The following is a 21,543-nucleotide window of genomic DNA, read 5'->3' as shown; positions in this document are numbered from 1 at the left end:
TTAAATTATTGCTATGTTAGATTTGTAAATTCAGTGCCTTGGTGCATTATAGGGCACTTAAGCCCCGTACACACGTACCGATGGTCGGCTTACAAATGTTCCTCTTTTCTCCCCGGGATGTCGGTGTCTGCTGAAAAGTGCAAAGACAGCACAAGGACAGCACAAGAATTTTGTCCGCCGACTGCAGAAGTGATGTCATGTAATGGTTAACTTTCCCTGTGTTTTCTATTTTCTGAGCATGCCCAGTCTTGCAAATCTGCGGTCTGTCGGCCGAATTGTGTACTGACAGGCGAACAATCGTCCGTTCTGGTGTCGGCATACAAAAATTTTCATGTTTGCAAGAAAGACTTTTGTCCGCGGATTGTGCGCAGACATCTGTCGGAGGCACCATACTAACACGCGTACAATCGGCAGATCCTTCGTCCACCGACGTTTGTATGCCGACGATCGGTACGTGTGTACGGGCCTTAAGTCCCACCTTTAACTCTTGCAATTGTTGTGAGTAACAAAGAGCAAATGTTATATAGTAAGGCCTTATTTACACTTGTGGTTAGAGGGGGGGGGGGGGTTAAATCACGCAGTTGAGTTTTGATCACCCCCCAATTGCTCCTTCTTAAAGCGGTAGTATACTCAATTTCGCTACTTTTAACAATATAAATCATATGTGTCCTCATATGTGTACGTATTACATGACTAACCTTTTCTCCTGCCTGTCACTTTAGCCGTTCTCTTTCTATTTAGTTAGTTCCGGTCAATGACGTCACCCGCGCATGCTCTGTGTACCCTGATTTTCCGGCAAGCTAATGATGCTGCCGCAATAATGCAGGGTCTATGCCGGGGCTGCATCATTTCCTCTGCTGGACGTCAGCCCCGTGCTCACGTGAGATTCCGAGGGAGGTGACTAATTGTGCAGAAGGGCGATAGTGGACAGCCTCCTATTGGCTGTCCAAATGGTTATTGAGCCCAAAACGAGGCTTGGTTTCGGCGTCTACTGCGCATGAGCGGGATTTCCGAACACTAGACATACTGTGGGCGGAAATACCGCACTGTTTAGCAGACGTAAACCACAGCAAGGATGGCGGCGCACAACATGACAAAATACCAATTTGAATTGTAAGTAAAACTTATAATAGATTGTTTACATGATATTTGATTGAATATTACATGTTACTGGCGTTGATTGGATTTTCAGCTATAGAAGTAATGAGTATACTTCCGCTTTAATCTGCAAAGACAGCAGAAAGGCTGTGCACATGCTATGGCTGCAATGCTTAGCACTATGGTGCAGCAAAAATGATCCTTGCTGTTGCATTAAGTGGGCTTGAGGGTTAGCAGTCTACCGCTCTTTAGGAATACACAGGAAAAAGGCCACAAACAGCTTAGCTGTAAATCAATTGAATATATTATGGTAACTCAAAGTAACACAGTATAAATCAGTAAACAGACAATTATACAGACATAAAGGCACTATGGTCAGTGACCCACTAACTGGCTATAGCAATTCTAAGTTTAACTACAACAGATGATACTAGAGTCTCTGTAGTGGCATCAACTAACTAACAAAAAGGTAAACCGGTCCTTGTGCACATGCTATGCATGTAACCCCTAACATGGCTGAAAGTACCTGGCACCTGATATTTAACATTGACTGGCTTTCGATGGGGCCCTTCATTAGATGGTGCACTGTCCCTGCTGCTAAACCAGAGCAGTCTCTGTTTGGGCTAACAAAGAGTGGTGGGTGTTTGGGATGAGTAGTACAGCTCACCACTTCTTGGCCGGCATCTAATCTGGTCCCAATAACTTGGTGACCAGCAGTTCCCAGCGATCAGGTCACAGATTCTTACACAGGCCAAGTCTCTCAGCTCAGGCCCCGAGAACGCAGAGGGTCACTTTCTCTCAGCTCAGTCTCTGAAGGCAGGTCTGTCCCCTTTCCCTGATGTGGGGCAACAGGCACAGCAACAGGTCCTCTTAGCTCCTCTCAGTCCTTTTGAATTAGAGGCACAGACTCTGACAACAGGTATGTACCTATTGCTCTCTTGCCTGGGTTGCCCAGATCTGGATCAGTTCGCCCAGGAAACCAGTGAAGCTTCTCCTCCTCAGGGAGTAAATATTTGTGGGAACTGAAGTCCACAGGCTGTTAGCTTTCATTAACAACTATAATGCAGTGCCCCTTTAAGAACTACAATTCTTGGCATCCATAGCGCTTGCCCCCGTTGGCTCTCTCTCTCTCTTGCCTTTTGATAGGATCCTATCTGCCCTGTTAAGAAGAAGGAGGAGATCGGTAGCATGCAGAAACACACAGCCAGCAGTGAGATAAAAAAAATGTCTGCATTCCTCTTAGTGTACACAGCATCCTGTCCTGTCACGGCTCATAGCGGGGGATGAAATGAGCTGTCACAGCTCTGCACACCTGGTGGGAGAAAGGCAAGGGATCACACACAGCCAGCAGCAGCACCTGGCTACACTTAAAATAATAATGTGACTTAATAATGCTAACATACCTTTTTACTGAAAATAATAATGTGATCTAATGATTTATTTATTATGGGTACTTACACTATATTGCCAAATGTATTGGGACGCCTGCCTTTACACGCACATTAACTTTAATGGCATCCCTATTCTGACTCCAATTGTTGTAATAGTGACTTATCCCTTGCTGAGACCTATTCCTGGCCTGTGTAAGCAGATACAATCACCGCGGACAATCGTTATCAGAAAACTGAACTCACCAGACACCATCCACATAGGTTTTATTGCAAGCAGTAGGTACAGTGGACAACCAAATGTGGCAGATGATTGAAAGATGGTATCTGTAGGTCAAAACATGGTAATGTGTTCCGGATGTGAGCAGTTTACATGAAGGCCTAGACAGATGTGGCCATCTCTATCCCCAAAAGCATAAAGAAGCAGGAACAGGAAATACATCATAAATGGGAGGTGACAGGAAGGAACACAGAAGGGAAAGACAGAAAGCAAGTGCAACAACCACAAGATGGCAGTATGAACCAATTATAATGACATTACCATAACTATGCATCATATTATATTTTACATATTGGTGTAACAACACAATCCCAGTCTTAGTCTGTAGGGTTCATAGTTACATAGTTACATAGTAGTTGAGGTTAAATAAACACAACAGTCCATCCAGTTCAACCTGTGTAGGCGTGAATCATTTCCCATACTCCTGAATGTTTTGATCCATGAGATGTACGTCCAAGAGTCTTTTAAAAGTATCCATACTCCCCACAGTTACTACCATTTGTGGCAGAAAATTCCACAGTCTTGTAGCCCTTACAGTAAAGAACCCCCTGCGTAGTCTGAGATTAAATCTCTTCTCCTCTAAACGCATTGTATGGCCCCGTGTCCTCATGCATTCCCTGAATAGTTTTTTTTCTATGCTCAGATCACCGTTGAAGTATTTGTAAATCGCTATCATTTCCCCTCTCCAGGGAGAATGAATCAATCACTTCTAAACGCTCTTCGTATTTAAGGTCCTCTAATCCCCTAATACGTTTTTTTGCCCTTCTCTGCACTCTCTCTAGCTCCAATACATCCCTTCTGAGGACTGGCGACCAGAACTGAACAGAGTACTCCAGATGTGGTCGGACCAGTGCTTTGTAAAGTGGCAGGATTATATTTTTATCTCTGGAATACATCTCCTTCCTTATGCATGTCAATATTCTGCTGGCTTTGGCAGCTGCAGCTTGACATTGCATGCTATTGCTAAGTCTATCTTCTACTAAGACCCCCAGATCTTTCTCCATTTTTTATACCCCCAGAGGTTCCCCCCCTAGCGTGTATTTTGCTTTTATGTTATTGGTCCCTAAGTGCAATACCTTGCACTTATCCACATATCACGTCAGATCCAAAGGATCTATATGAGGCAAATTATCTTCCCCTATTGGGGATCCTTAGATCAGATATACATGAATGGCAGGCACTTACACTGTCCTGGTTTGGGCGATGTAGTGCATTGAAAATGAACGTATTGCCAAGATTGCTGTACGTTTTACAGGCCCTGCCAATAGCGGTACCAGCGGCATTCTTTGTTCAATTGAAATCTATGTTTTTACTGTTTATATGGGCCAAAAAGTCCCCTCGAATAGGGATGCAGATTCTATCCCTTCCCAAGGCCAAAGGGGGGGTAGGCTTACCAGATCTGATATGCTATTATAGGGCCTCTCATCTTATGCCAGTTCCTGATTGGCACTGTAACGTTGCCTTTAAACAATGGGTAGCTATGGAGAGGAAGGTTATAAATACCCCATTGTCAATGGCTCCCTGGACACCTATCTCGAAATCTGACACAATAGACTCTCACCCAACGATTGGAACTATGTTACGTGAATCCCAGAAAACACAAAATCATACATTAGTTGCACCCCCAGTTTCTCCTATGAAGCCCCTGGTGGGCAACTCAAATTTCTCCCCAGGGTGCACTAATGCTAAATTGACAAATTTAGCTCAGAGGGGTAGGGCACGTCTTATAGATATTTTGAAACAGAAAGAACCACCTACCACGATGGAGATAATGGCCTGGCCCGAAGTAACTATAGATATGTTTAGTGCTCATCAAATTAGACATTATCTTCTCCAATTACAGAATGCGGGATATTCGCCCTGCCCCCTATCTCCATTTGAGACCTTGTATAGAAGGGGAGAACGAATCCCACATACATTATCGTATCTCTACTCCCTTTTGGGAGAAACCCAGGGAGAAAGACCATTGGTGTATCTTCAAAAATGGGAACGAGACCTAGAGATCTCCTTTAATCAACAACAGACTAACAAAATACTGAGGCTTGCGCATAAGGCCTCAATACCAAGTAGATACCAGGAGATCAGTTATAAAATTCTCTCCAGGTGGTATAGAGTTCCGGCGATATTACACAAAATGGACCGAAAATGTCCTGAAAGATGTTGGAGGTGTGGAGAAGAGGGTGGATCGATGATGCATATTTTTTGGGCATGTCCATCGTTAGGGGACTTTTGGAAAGAGGTCGCCCTGATAATTAGGAAACTCACAATGATTGAGGTGGGAGACGATCCAGCATTGTGTCTGCTACATTGTACGAGAAACTCAGTCAAGAAGTATAGGAACTCACTGTTGATACACCTGCTAAATGCGGCAAAGGCTTGCATTCCGGCTGTATGGAGGCAGATGAACCCCCCTACATTACAATTATGGTTTGCTAAAATAAAATAAATTCAACGAATGGAAACATTAACAGCTGCCCTCACGAATACGAAAGAGCGATCAAGGACTCGTTGGCAGCCATGGTCGCACTTCACGTGTACGGAAGAATACTTACAGACAATAAGCAAGACATGAAATCAATGGTGTTAAAGGGTGAGGAATCGGACAAAGAAATATAATGACGAGGAGGGCGGTCTCATCTCCCTATCCATGCAACCCTTTCCCCCTTTTTTTTTTTTTTGTATGAAACTGATTAGAGTGATGTAAATATCACAGTATGTCAGTGGAAGCCTCTAAGAGTCGATTTGACGAATGTGATAGGAGGGTTTTGGGGATATTGGGAAAGTACTCAGTCAATGCTTAGGAAATTCTTAGCGAAGAAATCATTACCCCCTTTCCCTCTCTTCTTCTTCTTTTTTTTTTCTAACTCCCCGCCTATAATATTCACATCCTATTAGAGGTTACTTGGTAGAGGGGATACGCTTTAAAGAAATCATTCTCGAACTTATTCATAAATATGAAAGGAAACAACATGGATAATTTTTGGATATGTATTTTATGTTCACATATTAATGAGGGGGGTATATTGTAAAGAACGCACTTTTGAAATTTTTCCATAAACACGAAAGGAGGAGTTAAGAGGGGGTATATAATCTGGGTAATTTTTATGGCTTTTTTTTTAATTGTCACATAATTTCGGGGGGGGGGGGGGGGGGTTATTTTTTTTTTTTTTATGTTGTATTTTCTCTTCTTACTCCCCCTCTAGGATATTCACAATTTTTTGAGAGGTTACTTGGTAGAGGGGATATGTTTTAAATAAATCACTTTTGAACCTATTCATAAATATGAAAGGATATATCATGGATAAGTGTGGTTACTTATTTAAGTTTTATATAATAAAGAGGGGGGTATGCTATAAGGAATTTACTTTTGAAATTTTCCACAAATATGAAAGGAGGAAATAAGATGGGGTAATTAATCTGGACAATTTTGATTTTTTTTTCTGAATTTTCAAATAACTTGGGGGTTGTTTTTGTTTTTTTTTTGTTTTTCTGTGTCCTGGGGTGTGTCAGGTTTAAAGAACTCACTTTGAAGTTATTTCACAAATGTGGGGAAATAAAGGGAGTTTGAACATGGTATTAAGGGGATTTAATTTGTGTAAAGATGGTTTTCATTTGGCATGTTTCACAAATTGTGTTTTTTTTTTTTTTTTTGGGAAAGTGGGAGAATTGCATGCTATGTAGATTTCTGAGAGTACTGTTTATATGTATGAGTATTGATATATGTAATGTATTGAAGGAAAAAACAATAAAATCTTTTAATTTAAAAAAAAAAAAAAATACTAGTTGCAAACTTGAGTTTTTCACTACTTGATTTTGCAACATTGAAGGTACACTTCAGTCCAACTTGAAAATGTGGCATGGTTATAAATATCAAAGCCTGTTCAAGGCTTTTGCTTTTCGATCAGAATATGTCAGAACATGCACTGTGTAGAATACCTCTAGTGTGCGAGAATATATTTTTTCATAGTATTGGTAAATTGTTCAGGCTTGGTTGGCAAGGCAGCCAAGCCTGTGTGTGTTTTTCCTTGGTTGGGCAAAAATCCAGGGAGGGCTAGATGACCTATGGGCAGCATCTCTGAGTCCTCCTCCCTACTTCTGGAACTTACTGGAAACTTCCAGAAGAATGGGAGGGGAAGTAAGGAGGAGCTGCCTGGAGTGTTCTGAGGGCCCTGACCAATCCCCAACAGATAGGTTGGCAGGGGGCATGCCACCTCAAATACTCAGGGTCAGCCTAGCTGGGGCAGAGTGAGTTTGGGTGGAAGCTGCAAATGGAGTGTTAGGCTGTCAGAGACCTTTCAGAGTAACCCCCAAGTCTGGGGGGGGGGGGAGTCAAAATCAGGCCTGGGCTCGGGTGCAGAAGGGACCCTCTTTATGCAGAGGAGTCCTGACCAGGAGGCATGGGAGCAAAGTTAAGGACAGCAGGAGGACACTGCCAGGCTAATCTCCAGAGAGGTAGACAGCCAGGGGGGCTGGTGAGTGTACAGTCGAGAGGACTGAGAGGCATACCTGAGAAGATTGGGTTCAAGCAGTCTTGAATGGATGTAGAGTCAGTCAAGAGGACTGTGGAGCCTTAGCCAGGAGAGCTAATGAAATGGGCAGCTGCAACCAGGTGGGTTGGCAGTGCCTGAAGAGGTGGTACTGGGAACAGTATCCACAGATAGGACAGCTGATCACCAGGACTTTTTCTACACCAAAGAGGCCATGGTCCCTGCCTGCAAAGGGCATTTGCTACCGCCGGTCTGTGAGCCTTTTGCTAGATCATCCAAACAGTGCCAGCTGGTCCTGGGAGTTGTAGTTCCAGGAGCAAGAGTTGTACTGGAGTGAAGTGGAGTGGATCTGCAAGCAAGTTTGTGCAGGAGGCAGAGGAGTGTATATACTGTGTGTATATAGCTGTCCCTGAAAACCTTACTATACCAATCAAGTGGGCATCCCATATTCTCTATCCAAGTTTAAATCCCCTAATAAAACAAAAAAACAAAGCTGCTCGGACTGTTTCCTGACTCTGTGTGTTGTGGAAAATGCGGTGTGCAGGGTGGGGGATCCCATTCACCAGCGGCTCCTGCAGGTGTAGCGCTACAAAGCTCTACGCAATAATAATCTTGTGTACTAGGAACATCTGATAAAGGAACAGAGATTTCTATCTGGAAGTTGGCAAGGAGGTGTTAACAGCTTTTACAATGACAAGTCTTGCCAGGCATCTAATGCATCAAGTGGGAAAAAAAATAATATGCTCAGATATACCAAAACTGGAGACATCAGCCACATGCAGATGAGAGGGAGCCAGAAACCAAGTAATGAGAAAAAAGATCATTCCTCATATTCTAAAGGAATGCTAGGAGAAATCTAAGGCCCCTTTCACACAGTGGACCTGCCTGCTCAGTAGGGGATCTCTCCGTTGATCCCCACTGAGCAGGCAGAAGACAGGTCTGTGTCTGCTCCGCTGATGCAGAGCAGACACTGACACAGCCTGCTCTTCTCTATAAGGCAATTGCATGGAAACTGACTGCCTGTATGTTTCCAACCAACTGTCATCCGATCCGCCGGACGGATGGGGAACAGCTCTCTTTTTAGCGGACTGGATCGGATGCCAGCAGGTGTCAACAGGCACGTGTCTACTGACATCCGCTGCTCCATAGAGAACAATAGAGGTTCCGATCAGGCCTGCCTGAAAAACGGACAGGCAGACCAGCTTGGATTGTTCGTTTGAAAGGGGGCCTAACAGATATTCTGGGTTTGAGGGCCTGTTTACACTAATCCACACACTAAAATCACAGTGGCTGTTTCGGGCTGCAGGGCCATGCAACCAGGGCGGTATGGTCATGTTTTATCGCATCATGCAGCTCCTTTTTTTATTGTTTGAACTTTATAAGAAGTGCACAAAATGACACTTCATTCTTGTCACCGCACAGGAGTGTGATGCGGGACCCGCAGTGGATTCGCAGGGTTCCTGCATCGCATATGTGTGAACCGGCACTGAAACCGAACACATAAGGCTCCTTTCACACATACGGTCCGTTTAGTTCATCAGTTCAGTCACGTCAAAATGTATCAGTTTTTCATCCATTTTTCATCCGTTTTTTACATCCACTACCAATGCAAAAACGGATGAAAAATGGAACGTTTGTCCGTTTACATCAGTTTTTCGTCCAATCCATTTTTTTGACAGATGAAAAATAGGGCATTCATCCGTTCCAAAAAACGGACATTGATGGAAGCTGATGAAAACGGATGATTATCCGTTGTCATCCGTTTTTACATAGAGATACATTGATGTCCGTTTTTCATCCGTCAACGGGTGGATGAAAAACGGACAAACGGACCGTATGTGTGAAAGGGGCCTTAGGCTGGCCATACACTATAAAATTTTCTTATTCAATTTCCTTTAGATTTACCTTAAACTATGTAGTGCAAGGGCCTGCCTGACTGCAGACAAATTGAAAGTGTTTAGGTTTGAACCTATATTACATGGTTTTGGTAAATCTAAAAGAAAGTTGACAAGAAAATTGTATAGTGTATGGCCAGCCTTAGTTATACAAGTTCTGTGGTTGATTAAGGTGGTAATTAAACTCACTTTGTGCCTAATCTGCATTCAATTAGTCACAGAACCTGTGTAATTCATGTGTTCGGTTTCAGGCTGGGTTCACACTTATACAAATTGGATGTACGTTTCCCCGCATCCAATTCCAATGACAGGAGATTGTGACCTGCTCTCAATGGAGCCTCTTCACACATCTCCATAGCGGCTGCAGAGCGGATTGCACGAGGTCCTGTGCGTCTTTGGCTCCGGGTCAGGTCTGAATTGAGGCAAAAATTCGGGCCTGATTTGTTCCTGAAACAGAGAACAGGGACGCCCGGACCCCTGCTGTGAGCCGCATCCACATTATGTGTGAACCCAGCCTTAAAGGGGTGGCAACCCTAAACAGTTTGCATGAACGGAGTGCGATTTTCAATGCGGTGTGGGAAACGCACATGATCCGCTGCATTTCCCGCATTGCATCAGTGTGATCTTAAGCCCCGTACACACGCACCGATTGTTGGCCGACCGATCGGCCGTCTTTTGTCCAGTGTTGTTGTGTTGGTTGGAATGTGCTCTAGAGACTGCACACAAATTTTGTCGGCCAACAACAACCAACTTCAGAAGTGATGTCATGTTCTGTTCTACTTTTTGTGTGTTTTTTCTTCTCTGAGCATGCCCAGTCTTGATCATCACATTTTTGTCGGCCGAAATCTGTACTGACTGACGAACAATCGGCCGTTCTGTTGTTGGCCAACAAAAATTTTATAGCATGCACACCAGATTTTGTTTGGCCGAAAAGTCGCAGTCGGTTGTCGGAAGCATCATACTAACAAGCCGACAATTGGCCGATCGGACGTTGGCCGAAAATTTACGGCCAACATTCGGTGCGTGTGTACGGGGCTTTAGGCAGGAGATTAATCTTTCAGGGGAAAAAATCAGCACTGTGGAATGTGATGATGATTTCATTGTATGTCTGATATCTGTACCACCTTATGCCTCGTACACACGATCAGATAATCGGACGACTTATCGTTCGCATTTTGTTGCGTGATACTAGTATCGAATTCAGCAATGTGTATGATTTTTTTTCGTACAATTCTGGAAAAGCTTCCTGGTTGCGTAGCCACGTATCGGATAGTGCAAAACAAAAACAACGGCAGCCAGGCTTTTTCCGGGTTATTTTCGTGTTTCTGATCATGCTTGGCCTTTATCTATCAATTTTTAGTGAACACATACTGCACTGATTAAACGATTGTCATTCGCTGGGTTATCATATGAGAAAAGTTTTTCTGTTTGTCCCTTTGGAATTTGTTGGAAAAATGTTGTGATCGGCTGTGGAAAGCTGTGTACTAATGATCAGATTATCGTGCGATCAATTTAAAAGCGATTTTTTTCATATGATTATCTGATCGTGTGTACGAGGCATTGGGGGTTGTCACCTCATCCCTTTAAACCAGGACATATAATAATTACACAGGTTCTGAGGCTACAATAACACACATAGGGCACCAAGTGAGTTTAATTAGCACCTTAATCAGCCACAGAACCTGTGTAATTATTATATGTCCTGGACTAAAGGGATGAAGTGGCATTCCTAGAACCATCAGCATTTTTATGACAAATAAATGTCTGAAGAAGGCAATGAATATGGCAGTACACCCCCACACATCTGCATAGCGGCCATCAAGGCATGCTGGGACTTGCAGTTCCACAGCAGTCACGTGTTACAGAGGAGGAGATGCCAGGAAGTGACGAGGGTATGGATTTCTCACGGGTATTTTTCACGGAACACCAGCACAGTGAACACAGATCAGTGCAAGCCCCCACAGTGACAGCTGACTCCTCCCCCAGAGGAAGGCCACAGGTCACATGACGGTGACGTCAGTAGAGGTCCTTGAGCCCAGCTGGTTGGGACTTCCTGCCTCTCCCCGGGGATTGGATCGTCCTATTTATTATTATTACAGGCGGCTGCGATGTGCGGGGGGTGTGTGCAGGAGGAGTACCCGGACCGGGTGAGTCTGATAGGGTGGAGGGAATTGGCATCTCCTATAATAGAAGTGTTTATAGGTGGGGAGGGAATGAGACTCTGGCTGGTGTCCCTGATGGGGAGATTTCTTTCACTTCCTGTCTCAAGTGGCTCCTATCCCCAGAACAGGAAGTCAGGGAAGATCCCTCCAGCAATACAAACTGAGGACCCTTCTCAGTGCTTCACAACATCTCACACACATAAGGATTTGGTGGAATTGTATTTTAAAGTCACCCATTTCATCCTCTGTAGAGGATTAGACTGAATACTCCCCTGCCTGGCAGCTGATACCTCCGGGGTGTTGGATATTGCATACCCCCCCCCACTGTGTGCCGTGGTTCCTTCTACAGGACGCAGTAGTGACATGGGAGTCAGTGGGAGGAACCACAAAGCAAAGGGGGGGGGGGGACACGATATGACACCCAGACATATTCCAAAGCATCGCTATCCACAGCCCAGCAAGTGTGTATTCAGACATTTTTTTTTTTTTAGGATACAGTCACTTTTAGGGCTTGTTTACGCATCTGTCTCCCTTTGAAGAGTGACCCGCAGTGGATTGCTTTTCACAGGTGGTGAAGAGGCATTATCACCCCTTCCCACTGCCTGTTTTAACCCCTAAAAGCCTGCACTATCCCACCATAAACACGTACATTGCGTTGTGGCCTATACCCGTTCAGTTGAATGGGTCACATTGTGCGGGCGGTACTGCCCTCCTAATGGGGGGGGGGGGGTGGTTTGGGAAATCACTTTTGAAAATATCATGGCTGAATGTGTACACCCCTGTGTACTTTGCAACTTAAAGCAGAGTTTTGCCCCCCCCCCCCCCCCTCAAAAAATTAAAAACAGCTACAAATACTGTAGCTACTTTTTTTACTGTAAGGGCGCTTACCTGTCCAGGGATCCCGCAATGTCCTCACCCGAGCCGATTCTTGAATTTGCTCTTGGGAGCTGGCGCTGCCATCTTGACTGAGGGAAAGGGGCAATGTAGTCTTGTGGCTTCACAGCCAGTTTCCTACTGCGCTGTGAAGGGGGGGGGGGGGGTGAACTTTTGGCTAACGTCACTGTGGAACTCAGCTGGAAGTGGGAGTGAAAATCTGTCAAAACCAGGTACCTGCCCCCACCTTCCCCCCTCAAAAGGTGCCAAATGTGGCTAAGGGGGGGGGGGGGGGGTTGTAGTCAGACAAGCGGAGCTTCCACTGTTGAATGAAGCGGAGGGGGTGGTGGTTTTGGAGGGTGGATAAAAAATAGTTTTTATAGCCCCCCCAACTGCAAGTGTAAGCCTAGTCTAAAATTAAAATTGTATCTGCTTATATTTTGCTGTTCCATAGTTCCCCTTTAACTCCTTCACCAACATAAGTAAACCTCCTTTTCATTACATATCATATTTTAAATCCACTAGATCTCTGTGCTTCTCTATGCAATGCATGTAGATCATGGGTGGTGTGAGGGTCCAGCAGGGTGCTGCTCATAGTTTTCCTGCAAACATCACAGACCTGTGCCTCAGTACTCTTCTCTAGAGCCCTCCGGCCTGATGGAAGCAGTGGGCTGGCTCTTGGGAGGAGATATGCAAATATCAGAATGTCTTGATGGGTGGGTGTCAGTCTGGAGGAGTGGGGGTCAGTCTGGAGGAGCGGGCGTCAGTCTGGAGGAGCGGGCGTCAGAATGGAGGGGCGGGCGTCAGTGTGGAGGAGCGGGCGTCAGTGTGGAGGAGCGGGCGTCAGTGTGGAGGGGCGGGCGTCAGTGTGGAGGGGCGGGCGTCAGTGTGGAGGGGCGGGCGTCAGTCTGGAGGAGCGGGCGTCAGTCTGGAGGAGCGGGCGTCAGAATGGAGGGGCGGGCGTCAGTGTGGAGGGGCGGGCGTCAGTGTGGAGGAGCGGACGTCAGTGTGGAGGAGCGGACGTCAGTGTGGAGGAGCGGACGTCAGTGTGGAGGAGCGGGCGTCAGTGTGGAGGGGCGGGCGTCAGTGTGGAGGGGCGGGCGTCAGTGTGGAGGGGCGGGCGTCAGTGTGGAGGGGCGGGCGTCAGTGTGGAGGGGCGGGCGTCAGTGTGGAGGAGCGGGCGTCAGTGTGGAGGAGTGGGGGTCAGTCTGGAGGAGTGGAGGAGCGGGCGTCAGTTCTGGAGGAGCGGGCGTCAGTTCTGGAGGAGCGGGCGTCAGTCTGGAGGAGCGGGCGTCAGTCTGGAGGAGCGGGCGTCAGTCTGGAGAAGCGGGCGTCAGTATGGAGGGGCAGGCGTCAGTGTGGAGGGGCGGGCGTCAGAATGGAGAGGCGGGCGTCAGTGTGGAGGAGCGGGCGTCAGTGTGGAGGAGCGGGCGTCAGTGTGGAGGGGCGGGCGTCAGAGTGGAGGGGCGGGCGTCAGAGTGGAGGGGCGGGCGTCAGTGTGGAGGGGCGGGCGTCAGTGTGGAGGAGCGGGCGTCAGTGTGGAGGAGTGGGGGTCAGTTTGGAGGAGTGGAGGAGCGGGCGTCAGTTCTGGAGGAGCGGGCGTCAGTCTGGAGGAGCGGGCGTCAGTGTGGAGGAGCGGGCGTCAGTGTAGAGGAGCGGGCGTCAGTGTGGAGGAGCGGGCGTCAGTGTAGAGGAGCGGGCGTCAGTGTGGAGGAGCGGGCGTCAGTGTGGAGAAGCGGGCGTCAGTGTGGAGAAGCGGGCGTCAGTGTGGAGAAGCGGGCGTCAGTGTGGAGGAGTGGGGGTCAGTTCTGGAGGAGCGGGCGTCAGTTCTGGAGGAGCGGGCGTCAGTTCTGGAGGAGCGGGCGTCAGTTCTGGAGGAGCGGGCGTCAGTTCTGGAGGAGCGGGCGTCAGTTCTGGAGGAGCGGGCGTCAGTTCTGGAGGAGCGGGCGTCAGTTCTGGAGGAGCGGGCGTCAGTGTGGAGGAGGGGGCGTCAGTGTGGAGGAGGGGGCGTCAGTGTGGAGGAGGGGGCGTCAGTGTGGAGGAGTGGGCGTCAGTCTGGAGGAGGGGGCGTCAGTTTGGAGGAGTGGGCATTCTTAGGCAGGCAGATCACCCTAGTTGATGCCCACATGTGATGTTGACCCTTCATGATTGAAAGAACTGAGACCCAGTAAGGGTCCTTTGACATGTGCTTTCCGCCTGGCGGACTCCGTTTTCCTCAGCCGATACCCGCTGAGCAGGCAGATGACAGCTTGGTCCCCACTTACTTTGCAGAGACAGACCTGTCAGATCCCCACTCCCCTCTATGGGAGATTGGATGAAAACAGACCGCCTGTCCATTATCATCCGATCCGATCCTCCAGACGGATGAAAAATAGGGTTTCCATCCCTCTGGATTTCACGGACCACATCAAATCGAATAGCAGCGGGTGTCAGCGGACATGTCACCGCTGACACCCGCTGCCCCTTAGCGCTGCATGGAGCATCCGATCAGGTCCGCCTGAAAAACTGACAGATGGACCTGATCGGAAAGCCCGTGTGAATGGGGCCTAAATGAGCATTTACTGGGAAGGAGGAGAAAAGCACTAGAAGCTGGACATCCTCCAGCCAGGAATCAGGGCAGGCTCTGTCTGACTTGTTGCAGCTTCTAATGCACACTGTGAGAAGCTCATAGTGTGCAGTAGGGTTGGAGTGAGGAATTTCCATACAGGAGAGGAGCCTGTACAACTGTAATTAAAGATAAGGCTGCAGTGTTGTTTTAGGTAGAATGACAAATTGCACGTACAGTTATCTGTTTTGGTGAAATGTAATCCTACATGTATAGTATATGATCTGTTTGTATTGTTAGGGTAACACCTGTCTGGAAACGGGATCGTTTTTGGTGAACTACGTGAGCTGCGCTAAGTGCAATACGAGGGACTTTGTGCTCATCGCCAATAAAACAAGCGATGAAGAGGATGGAGAAGAGATTATTACATTTGATCGTAAGTTCCTTTCCTCTGCAATGCAGCCATATGTATATCTGCAGCTGTCAGCTCACCATTTTACTGAATTTAAACTTCTATTTATAGAGCGTTCTATTTATAGAGCAGTGATCTCCTCAGGGGAAGGTATTCAGATAATAAGAGATCTATTATAACCAGGGCTTGACAAATTTGCTTTGAGCCTCCGTTCACATTGGGCCGATTGTCATGTCAAATCGCATGCCAAATAGGAGCCTATTGCTGGCAATAGCACTGTCCAAATCGGTGTGACGCGGACTTTGTGATGCTGCACTGATCCCCACAAGTGGTTTCCTGCACTACTTTTGGCGACTTTGGGGGACGATTTCAAAAGACAGGAATCTGCACAGATGTCTGTCAAATCGCACTCGCACTGACATGCAGATTGAAATTGTGCGAATTTAGCTGAACTCACACAATTTCAAACCCGCCCTTAGTGTGAACGGGCGCTGAATCTAGGAGCCAGCTAAAAAAGTTAGGAGCCAGTTTCTGTGTGCACGGCATTATGTAACGTGTATCGCAATCAACGTTTTCATACATAGGCACCCCAACACATGCCTATGCGTTTGTACATGCGTATATCTGGGGGGAGGGACATACAAACTATATTTTTGGGGGGAGGCAGAAGTTATGTGCTTGGGTGTAGCTTTCATTTTTTTTACAAAAAAAAAAAAATAGTTTTTACATAACTTTTTTTTTTTTTTTTTTCCATCACATAGCGGACAATAAGGTCCGGTTCACACTTATGCGATGCGGGAAGGCTGCGAATCTGCAGCCTGTTCCCGCATCGCACACGCACCCCCGGCAGTTCACGCTGCCATATGCGATACGCAGGGGGTGTCAATGTAATCTTAATGACACCCCCAGTTTGATCGCATATCGCAGTGCGATCTTGCAGTTCGCACAGGATCGGATCGCACAAGTGTGAACCACTGTGCGATCCGATCCTGATGCGGCTGCAAAAAAGGGTCCTGTGCGTGTTTGGTGCGGTGCGAATTCAGCCATACAAAGTGTATGGCTAAACTCGCACTGCACAGCCGATCGCATGTAATGAAGGAGCAGTGCGCTCCGACATTACATGCGAACCCCGCACTCGCATAAGTGTGAACCGGGGATAAGTCCCCTATGTGATAATTTTTTGGATGACAGGTTCTCTTTAACGACCCTGGCTGTATTCTCTGTGCTCCACTGAAAGTAATGCAGTACCAAATTCTTTCCCGGCCTCGATGCCACGCCGGGCGGTAATTGAGGCCATGGCTTTTCGGCCTTCTTAAATGAGACACTTCTATCAAAGAACTGGCGCCCTCTTGTGGTGACCGGGGGTGTGACAAGCATGTATTATTTTCTACATTAGTTGGACAGCAGAAGGAAAATGGCAAAGTAAAGCAGGAGGGTTGCAGATCCATCCTCTCCACATGTCAGGCAAAGATCAGCTCAGCACAATATAAAATAGGATGTGACCCAGGGTGGGAACTGTTAACTGGGAACTAAACCCACCGATTTAACTCCCCCCGAAACGGTTACAACCAAGGCATGCCTTACAGTTGCGAGTGTGCTTATGATGACTCTTACCCAAACTTTCCCAGAATGGCTGATGTTAGAGCCGACCACAATCTGCCAAGACATATGGTGGTACTATTTTCCATCTGTCCAGCGTATCAAATCAGATGGCATCGGATGGAAATGGACAGGCATTCCATTTCCATCCAATTGCCCCAAAGAGGAGAGTGGGACTGTCAGTGTTCGCTCTGCATAGCGGAGTGGACAGGAGCTGTCATCCGCCTGCTCAGCTGGGATTATCGGAGAAATCCCGCTGAGCAAGCAGATTCCACTTAGCGGAGGTGCCCATATAAAAGGGGCCTAAAGTGGCATGAGTTAGTGGCTCACCTATCGCCCCCACCTTGCTGCACTGTCCTTCCCTAGTGAGCCGCTGCCAATCACACCATCAAGACAAGTACACACGGGCCAAACGGTCAATAAAAACTGGCTGCCATTCGGCCTGTGTGTATGGCAGCTGGTCCGACAGAAGCTGGCCATTCAGCATGCGTGAAAAAAAACTGGCTCCTAACTTTTTTAGCTGGCTCCTAGATTCCAAGCAGATTTGGATTAAAACATGAATAGCCTACATCATGGCAGTGTTTCAAAACACTGTACACTTGCAGATTATGCCAGTATTTTGTTGATGATCCCAGTTGATCACAGGGGGGGGTCTCGCATAAAGTTCTTCATCTCCAACATGTTTCGCAGGACGAAAGCCTGCTTCCTCAGGGAGAAACTGCAGAAATCTCTGCTGTTGATATCATTACAATTCGCTTTTTTTTTTTTTTTTATAATGGATCGCTGCCGCCATGTGGAAGAGATGCTTCGAGTTCACCAGTAAGCATATATAGAATATGTGTAAGGGATACAAAAGTAACAGTATTGTGGTCCCTACATGCAGGAGATCCCAACTCTACATTACTGTGCCTCCAAGTTGCCTGTGCATTCCCCGACAAAGAGTCCCCCAGCAAACATTCTGAGCTGCAAGCTTGCAGTTTCTCCCTGAGGAAGCCGGCTTTTGTCCTGCAAAACATGTTTGACGTTAAGAACTTTTTATGTGAGATCCCCCTTGTTATCAACTGGGATCATCAACAATATACTGGCATACAGTGCCTCGAAAACCAAAAATGTAAATGTATTTTAATGAAATTTTATGTGATAGACTAACACAAAGTGGCACATAATTGTGACGTGGAAGGAAAATGATAAATGTTTTCAAAACTTTTTACAAATGACTGCCTCCAGAAAGTATTCACAGCGCTTTCCTTTTTCCACATTTTGTTATGTTACAGCTTTTTTCCAAAATAGATTAAATTAATGATTTTTCTCAAAATTCTACAATACTCCATAATGACAACATGAAATACGTTTGTTTGAAATCTTTGCAAATGTATTAAAAATAAAAAAGGATAAAAAGAAATCACATGTACATAAGTATTCACAGCCTTTGCCATGACACTCAATATTGAGCTCAGGTGCATTCTGTTTCCACTGATCATCCTTAAGATGTTTCTACAACTTGATTGGAGTCCACCTGTGGTAAATTCATGTGATTGGACATGACTTGGAAAGGAACATACCTGTCTATATTAGAGATGCACCGAAATGAAAATTCTGGGCCGAAACCGAAAATGCAGGATGCCCTTGGCCGAAAACCGAAAATGCAGGATGCCCTTGGCCGAAAACCGAAAATTACTTTTTCACCCAAATAATTTTAAAATAGATAGAAGAGGGGCATACACCAATAACAGGCAGCGACGTACACCTGTCGCTGCCACCCTGTCACAGTATATGTACTGTGACGGGTTGGCAAGAGGTTAATTTAATTACAAATGGTATTAGTATTATGCAGCATGAGGGGGTTAATGTATTGCCACTGCTGGTCACTGATGCATTAGTGACCGACCAGTGGCAGTTAATTAACCCCTTTGTGCTGCATTAGTGCAACTAGTATCAGTGTTAATAACACTGGTTGCACTGATACTGGTTGCACTAATGCAGCACAAAGGGGTTAATTAACTGCCACTGGTCGGTCACTAATGCATCAGTGACCAGCAGTGGCAATACATTAACCCCCTCATGCTGCATAATACTAATACCATTGGTAAGCTCGCCTCAGCTTCCCCCCCCCCCCCCCCACTGCCTCAGCGTCTCCCTCCCCATCCCAAGGATGCAATCTCCTTACTCTCACTCAGCTCCTCCTATGTCCTTCCTTTCAAAAGACGCGCCTCTGGCCGGTGGCCCGCCACCCTGTGATGTCACTACTACTACGATCTGTGCATGAATGAACTGACACACCGGGCGGGAGGAGCGGCCGCTAATAGCTATAACTATGTGAGCGCTTCACTTCCCTGTCAGAGGAGATACCCGCCTGATAGGGAAGTGAAGCGCCCACTTAGTTACAGCTATTAATGGCCGCCCGCACAGTGTGTTAGTTCATTCATGCACAGATCGTAGTAGTAGTGACAGCACCGGGAGGCGGCCGCCGGCCAGAGGCGGGTCTTTTGAAACCTGCGCTGCACCCGCGGCGGCCATCTTTAATATCGGCATCTTTAACCCGTTTTTGGACGAAAATTTTGGTGCATCACTAGTCTATATAAGTTCCCACAGTTAAAAGTGCATGTCAGAGCACGACCTCCGAGACAGGATTGGATCGGGGCACATATCTGGGGAAGGGTACAAAAAACCTGCAACATTGAAGGTCCAGATTAGCACAGTGGCCTCCATTATCCGTAAATGGAAGAAGTTTGGAACCACCAGGACTCTTCCTAGAGTGGGCTGCCTGGCCAAACTGAGCGATCGGGGGAGAAGGGTCTTAGTTAGGGAGGTGACCAGGAACCCAATGGTCACTCTGACAGATCTCCAGCGTTTCTCTGTGGAGAGAGGAGAACCTTCCAGAAGAACAACCACTTCACAATTTATGTGCCATTTTGTGTTGGTTTATCGCATAAAATCCCAATAAAATACATTTACGTTTTTTGTTGTGACATGACAAAATGAGTAAAATTTCAAGGGGTATGAATACTTTTTCAAGGCACTGTAATCTGCAAGTGTACAGTGTTGTGAAACACAACCATGATATATGATATTCATATTTTAATCCTTCACTTTTAGTGTTTTGTACACTAAAATGTATGATTTATCTTTATAATCTGGTGTGGTACCTATAAAGTCCTAGTAGCTTTTCTTGTTAGGAAATTGATTATTTTTCAGTACCTCTAATGATGGTCAGCCCGGGTCTAGATTGCTGCCATGTAGTTCCAAAATCCTAGTTTTATTGAAAGTTCAGGCAGCACTATAGTCTTATACACAGAAGCTGCTCTGTCATTTACCCACCAGGGCTCTACCCCGGTCCATTCACAGAACACATTGGGGTGGGGGGAATTTACAAAAACTGGAGCTGACAGCCTGTGGAGCAGCTGTGCGTGGTAACCAATCAGCTCCTATATTCAGCTTGTTTGGTTAAAGTGGAGCTCCATCCAAAAGAAGAAGCTCTGCTTGTTCGCACCCCCCCCCCCCCTCCACTGACACATTTTGTCACTTTTTGGGAGGGGGGGAGCGGGTACTTTGGTTTTGACAGGGACCTTCTCCCACTTCCGGCAACATTTCTGGCCCCTCCTCCCCCCCCCCCCCCCCGCTGCCTTCTGGGACACACAGGTCCCAAAAGACAGGGGATCCATTCATGAATCGCAGCGCGGCTCGCATATGCGCGGTAGAAAACTGGCTGTGAAGCCATAAGGATTCACTGCTGGTTTCTCTTACTTACAATGCCAGCGTCTGCACCCGAAGACAATTGACTAATCGGCTCGGGGTGCCGACATCGCGGGATCCCTGGACAGGTAAGCCCCGATTCACATTATTGCGATGACAGACATCGCATGTGATTCGTAGCACACTGCTCTGAAAATCACATGCAATATCTGTGCAATGCAAATTCAGCCATACAGATTCTATGTATTCGCATCGGATTTGGACACAGCATGCACAGGACCCTTTTTTGGGTCTGCAGCAGAATTGGATCGTATGGTGGTTCACACCTATGCGATCCGATCCATGTCTGAACTGACAGTTCGCACTGCGATATGTGAACTGATCTGGGGGTGTCGCTAACTTTGTGTTGATACCCCCAGCGATTCGCACATTAGAGTGTGAATTTGCTGTGATTTGAATGCAGTGGATTCGCAGGGATCCCGCATCACATATATGTGAACCGGGACTAAGTGTCCTTACGTTAAAAGTCAGCAGCTACAGGATTTGTAGTTGCTGACTTTTAATTTTTTTCCAGACTGGAGCTCCTCTTTAGGCTTTGAAAATGAGAGGTGGAAGCTGATTGGGCGCCATGCACAGCTGCTCATGATTCTGTCTGCTGCAGTCTTAGTAAATGACCTCAATGTGCCTGCATACTCCAATGCACATTTGTGCCCATCAGCACTCATTCATGATGGTACATTTATTTTTGGGTGGGCCAGTGATGAGTCAGCTGAATTACACATTGCAAATATCTTTTACACGCTGGCACTGGATGTGTCTGTAGGTGGTATATGTAGTCTGTAGCGGGAACACACAGAGGGGGGTGGCTACCTCCCACAGTAGGATCATGTAGAGCCAGTGTAGCCACCCTCAAAGGAGGTCAACTGTCCATTCATAGAGCACCTAGGGGGAATTTACTAAAACTGGATCAGACAGAATCTAGAGCAGCTGAGCATATGTACCAATCAGCGTCTAGCTTCACCTTATTCAGTTAAGCTTTGTAAAAGAAAGTTAGAGGTTAATGGGGTGCCATGCACAGCTGCTCCAGTCTTTGTAAATCCAGTCCCCCTCT

The 21,543-nt window shown here is 46.7% G+C and overlaps 1 protein-coding gene across 1 annotated transcript in view; it reads left to right on the top strand.

The window, feature by feature from the left end:
* Nucleotides 1-11,152: 11,152 nt before the first annotated feature.
* Nucleotides 11,153-21,543, top strand: part of CHURC1 (churchill domain containing 1) — a 15,389-nt gene continuing 4,998 nt past the window's right edge. The window contains exons 1-2 of the mRNA XM_082242899.1: nt 11,153-11,295; nt 15,029-15,164. Of these exons, the coding sequence (XP_082099025.1) occupies nt 11,257-11,295; nt 15,029-15,164 (175 nt within the window). The 5' untranslated portion in view covers nt 11,153-11,256. The remainder of the gene's footprint in view (nt 11,296-15,028; nt 15,165-21,543) is intronic.

Source organism: Pelophylax lessonae (assembly GCF_965119305.1).
Source record: "Pelophylax lessonae genome assembly, chromosome: 13".
In the NCBI taxonomy this organism is placed as follows: domain Eukaryota; kingdom Metazoa; phylum Chordata; class Amphibia; order Anura; family Ranidae; genus Pelophylax; species Pelophylax lessonae.
Note: the sequence above shows the minus strand (reverse complement) of the source record. Positions and strands in the feature narration are given on the sequence as shown.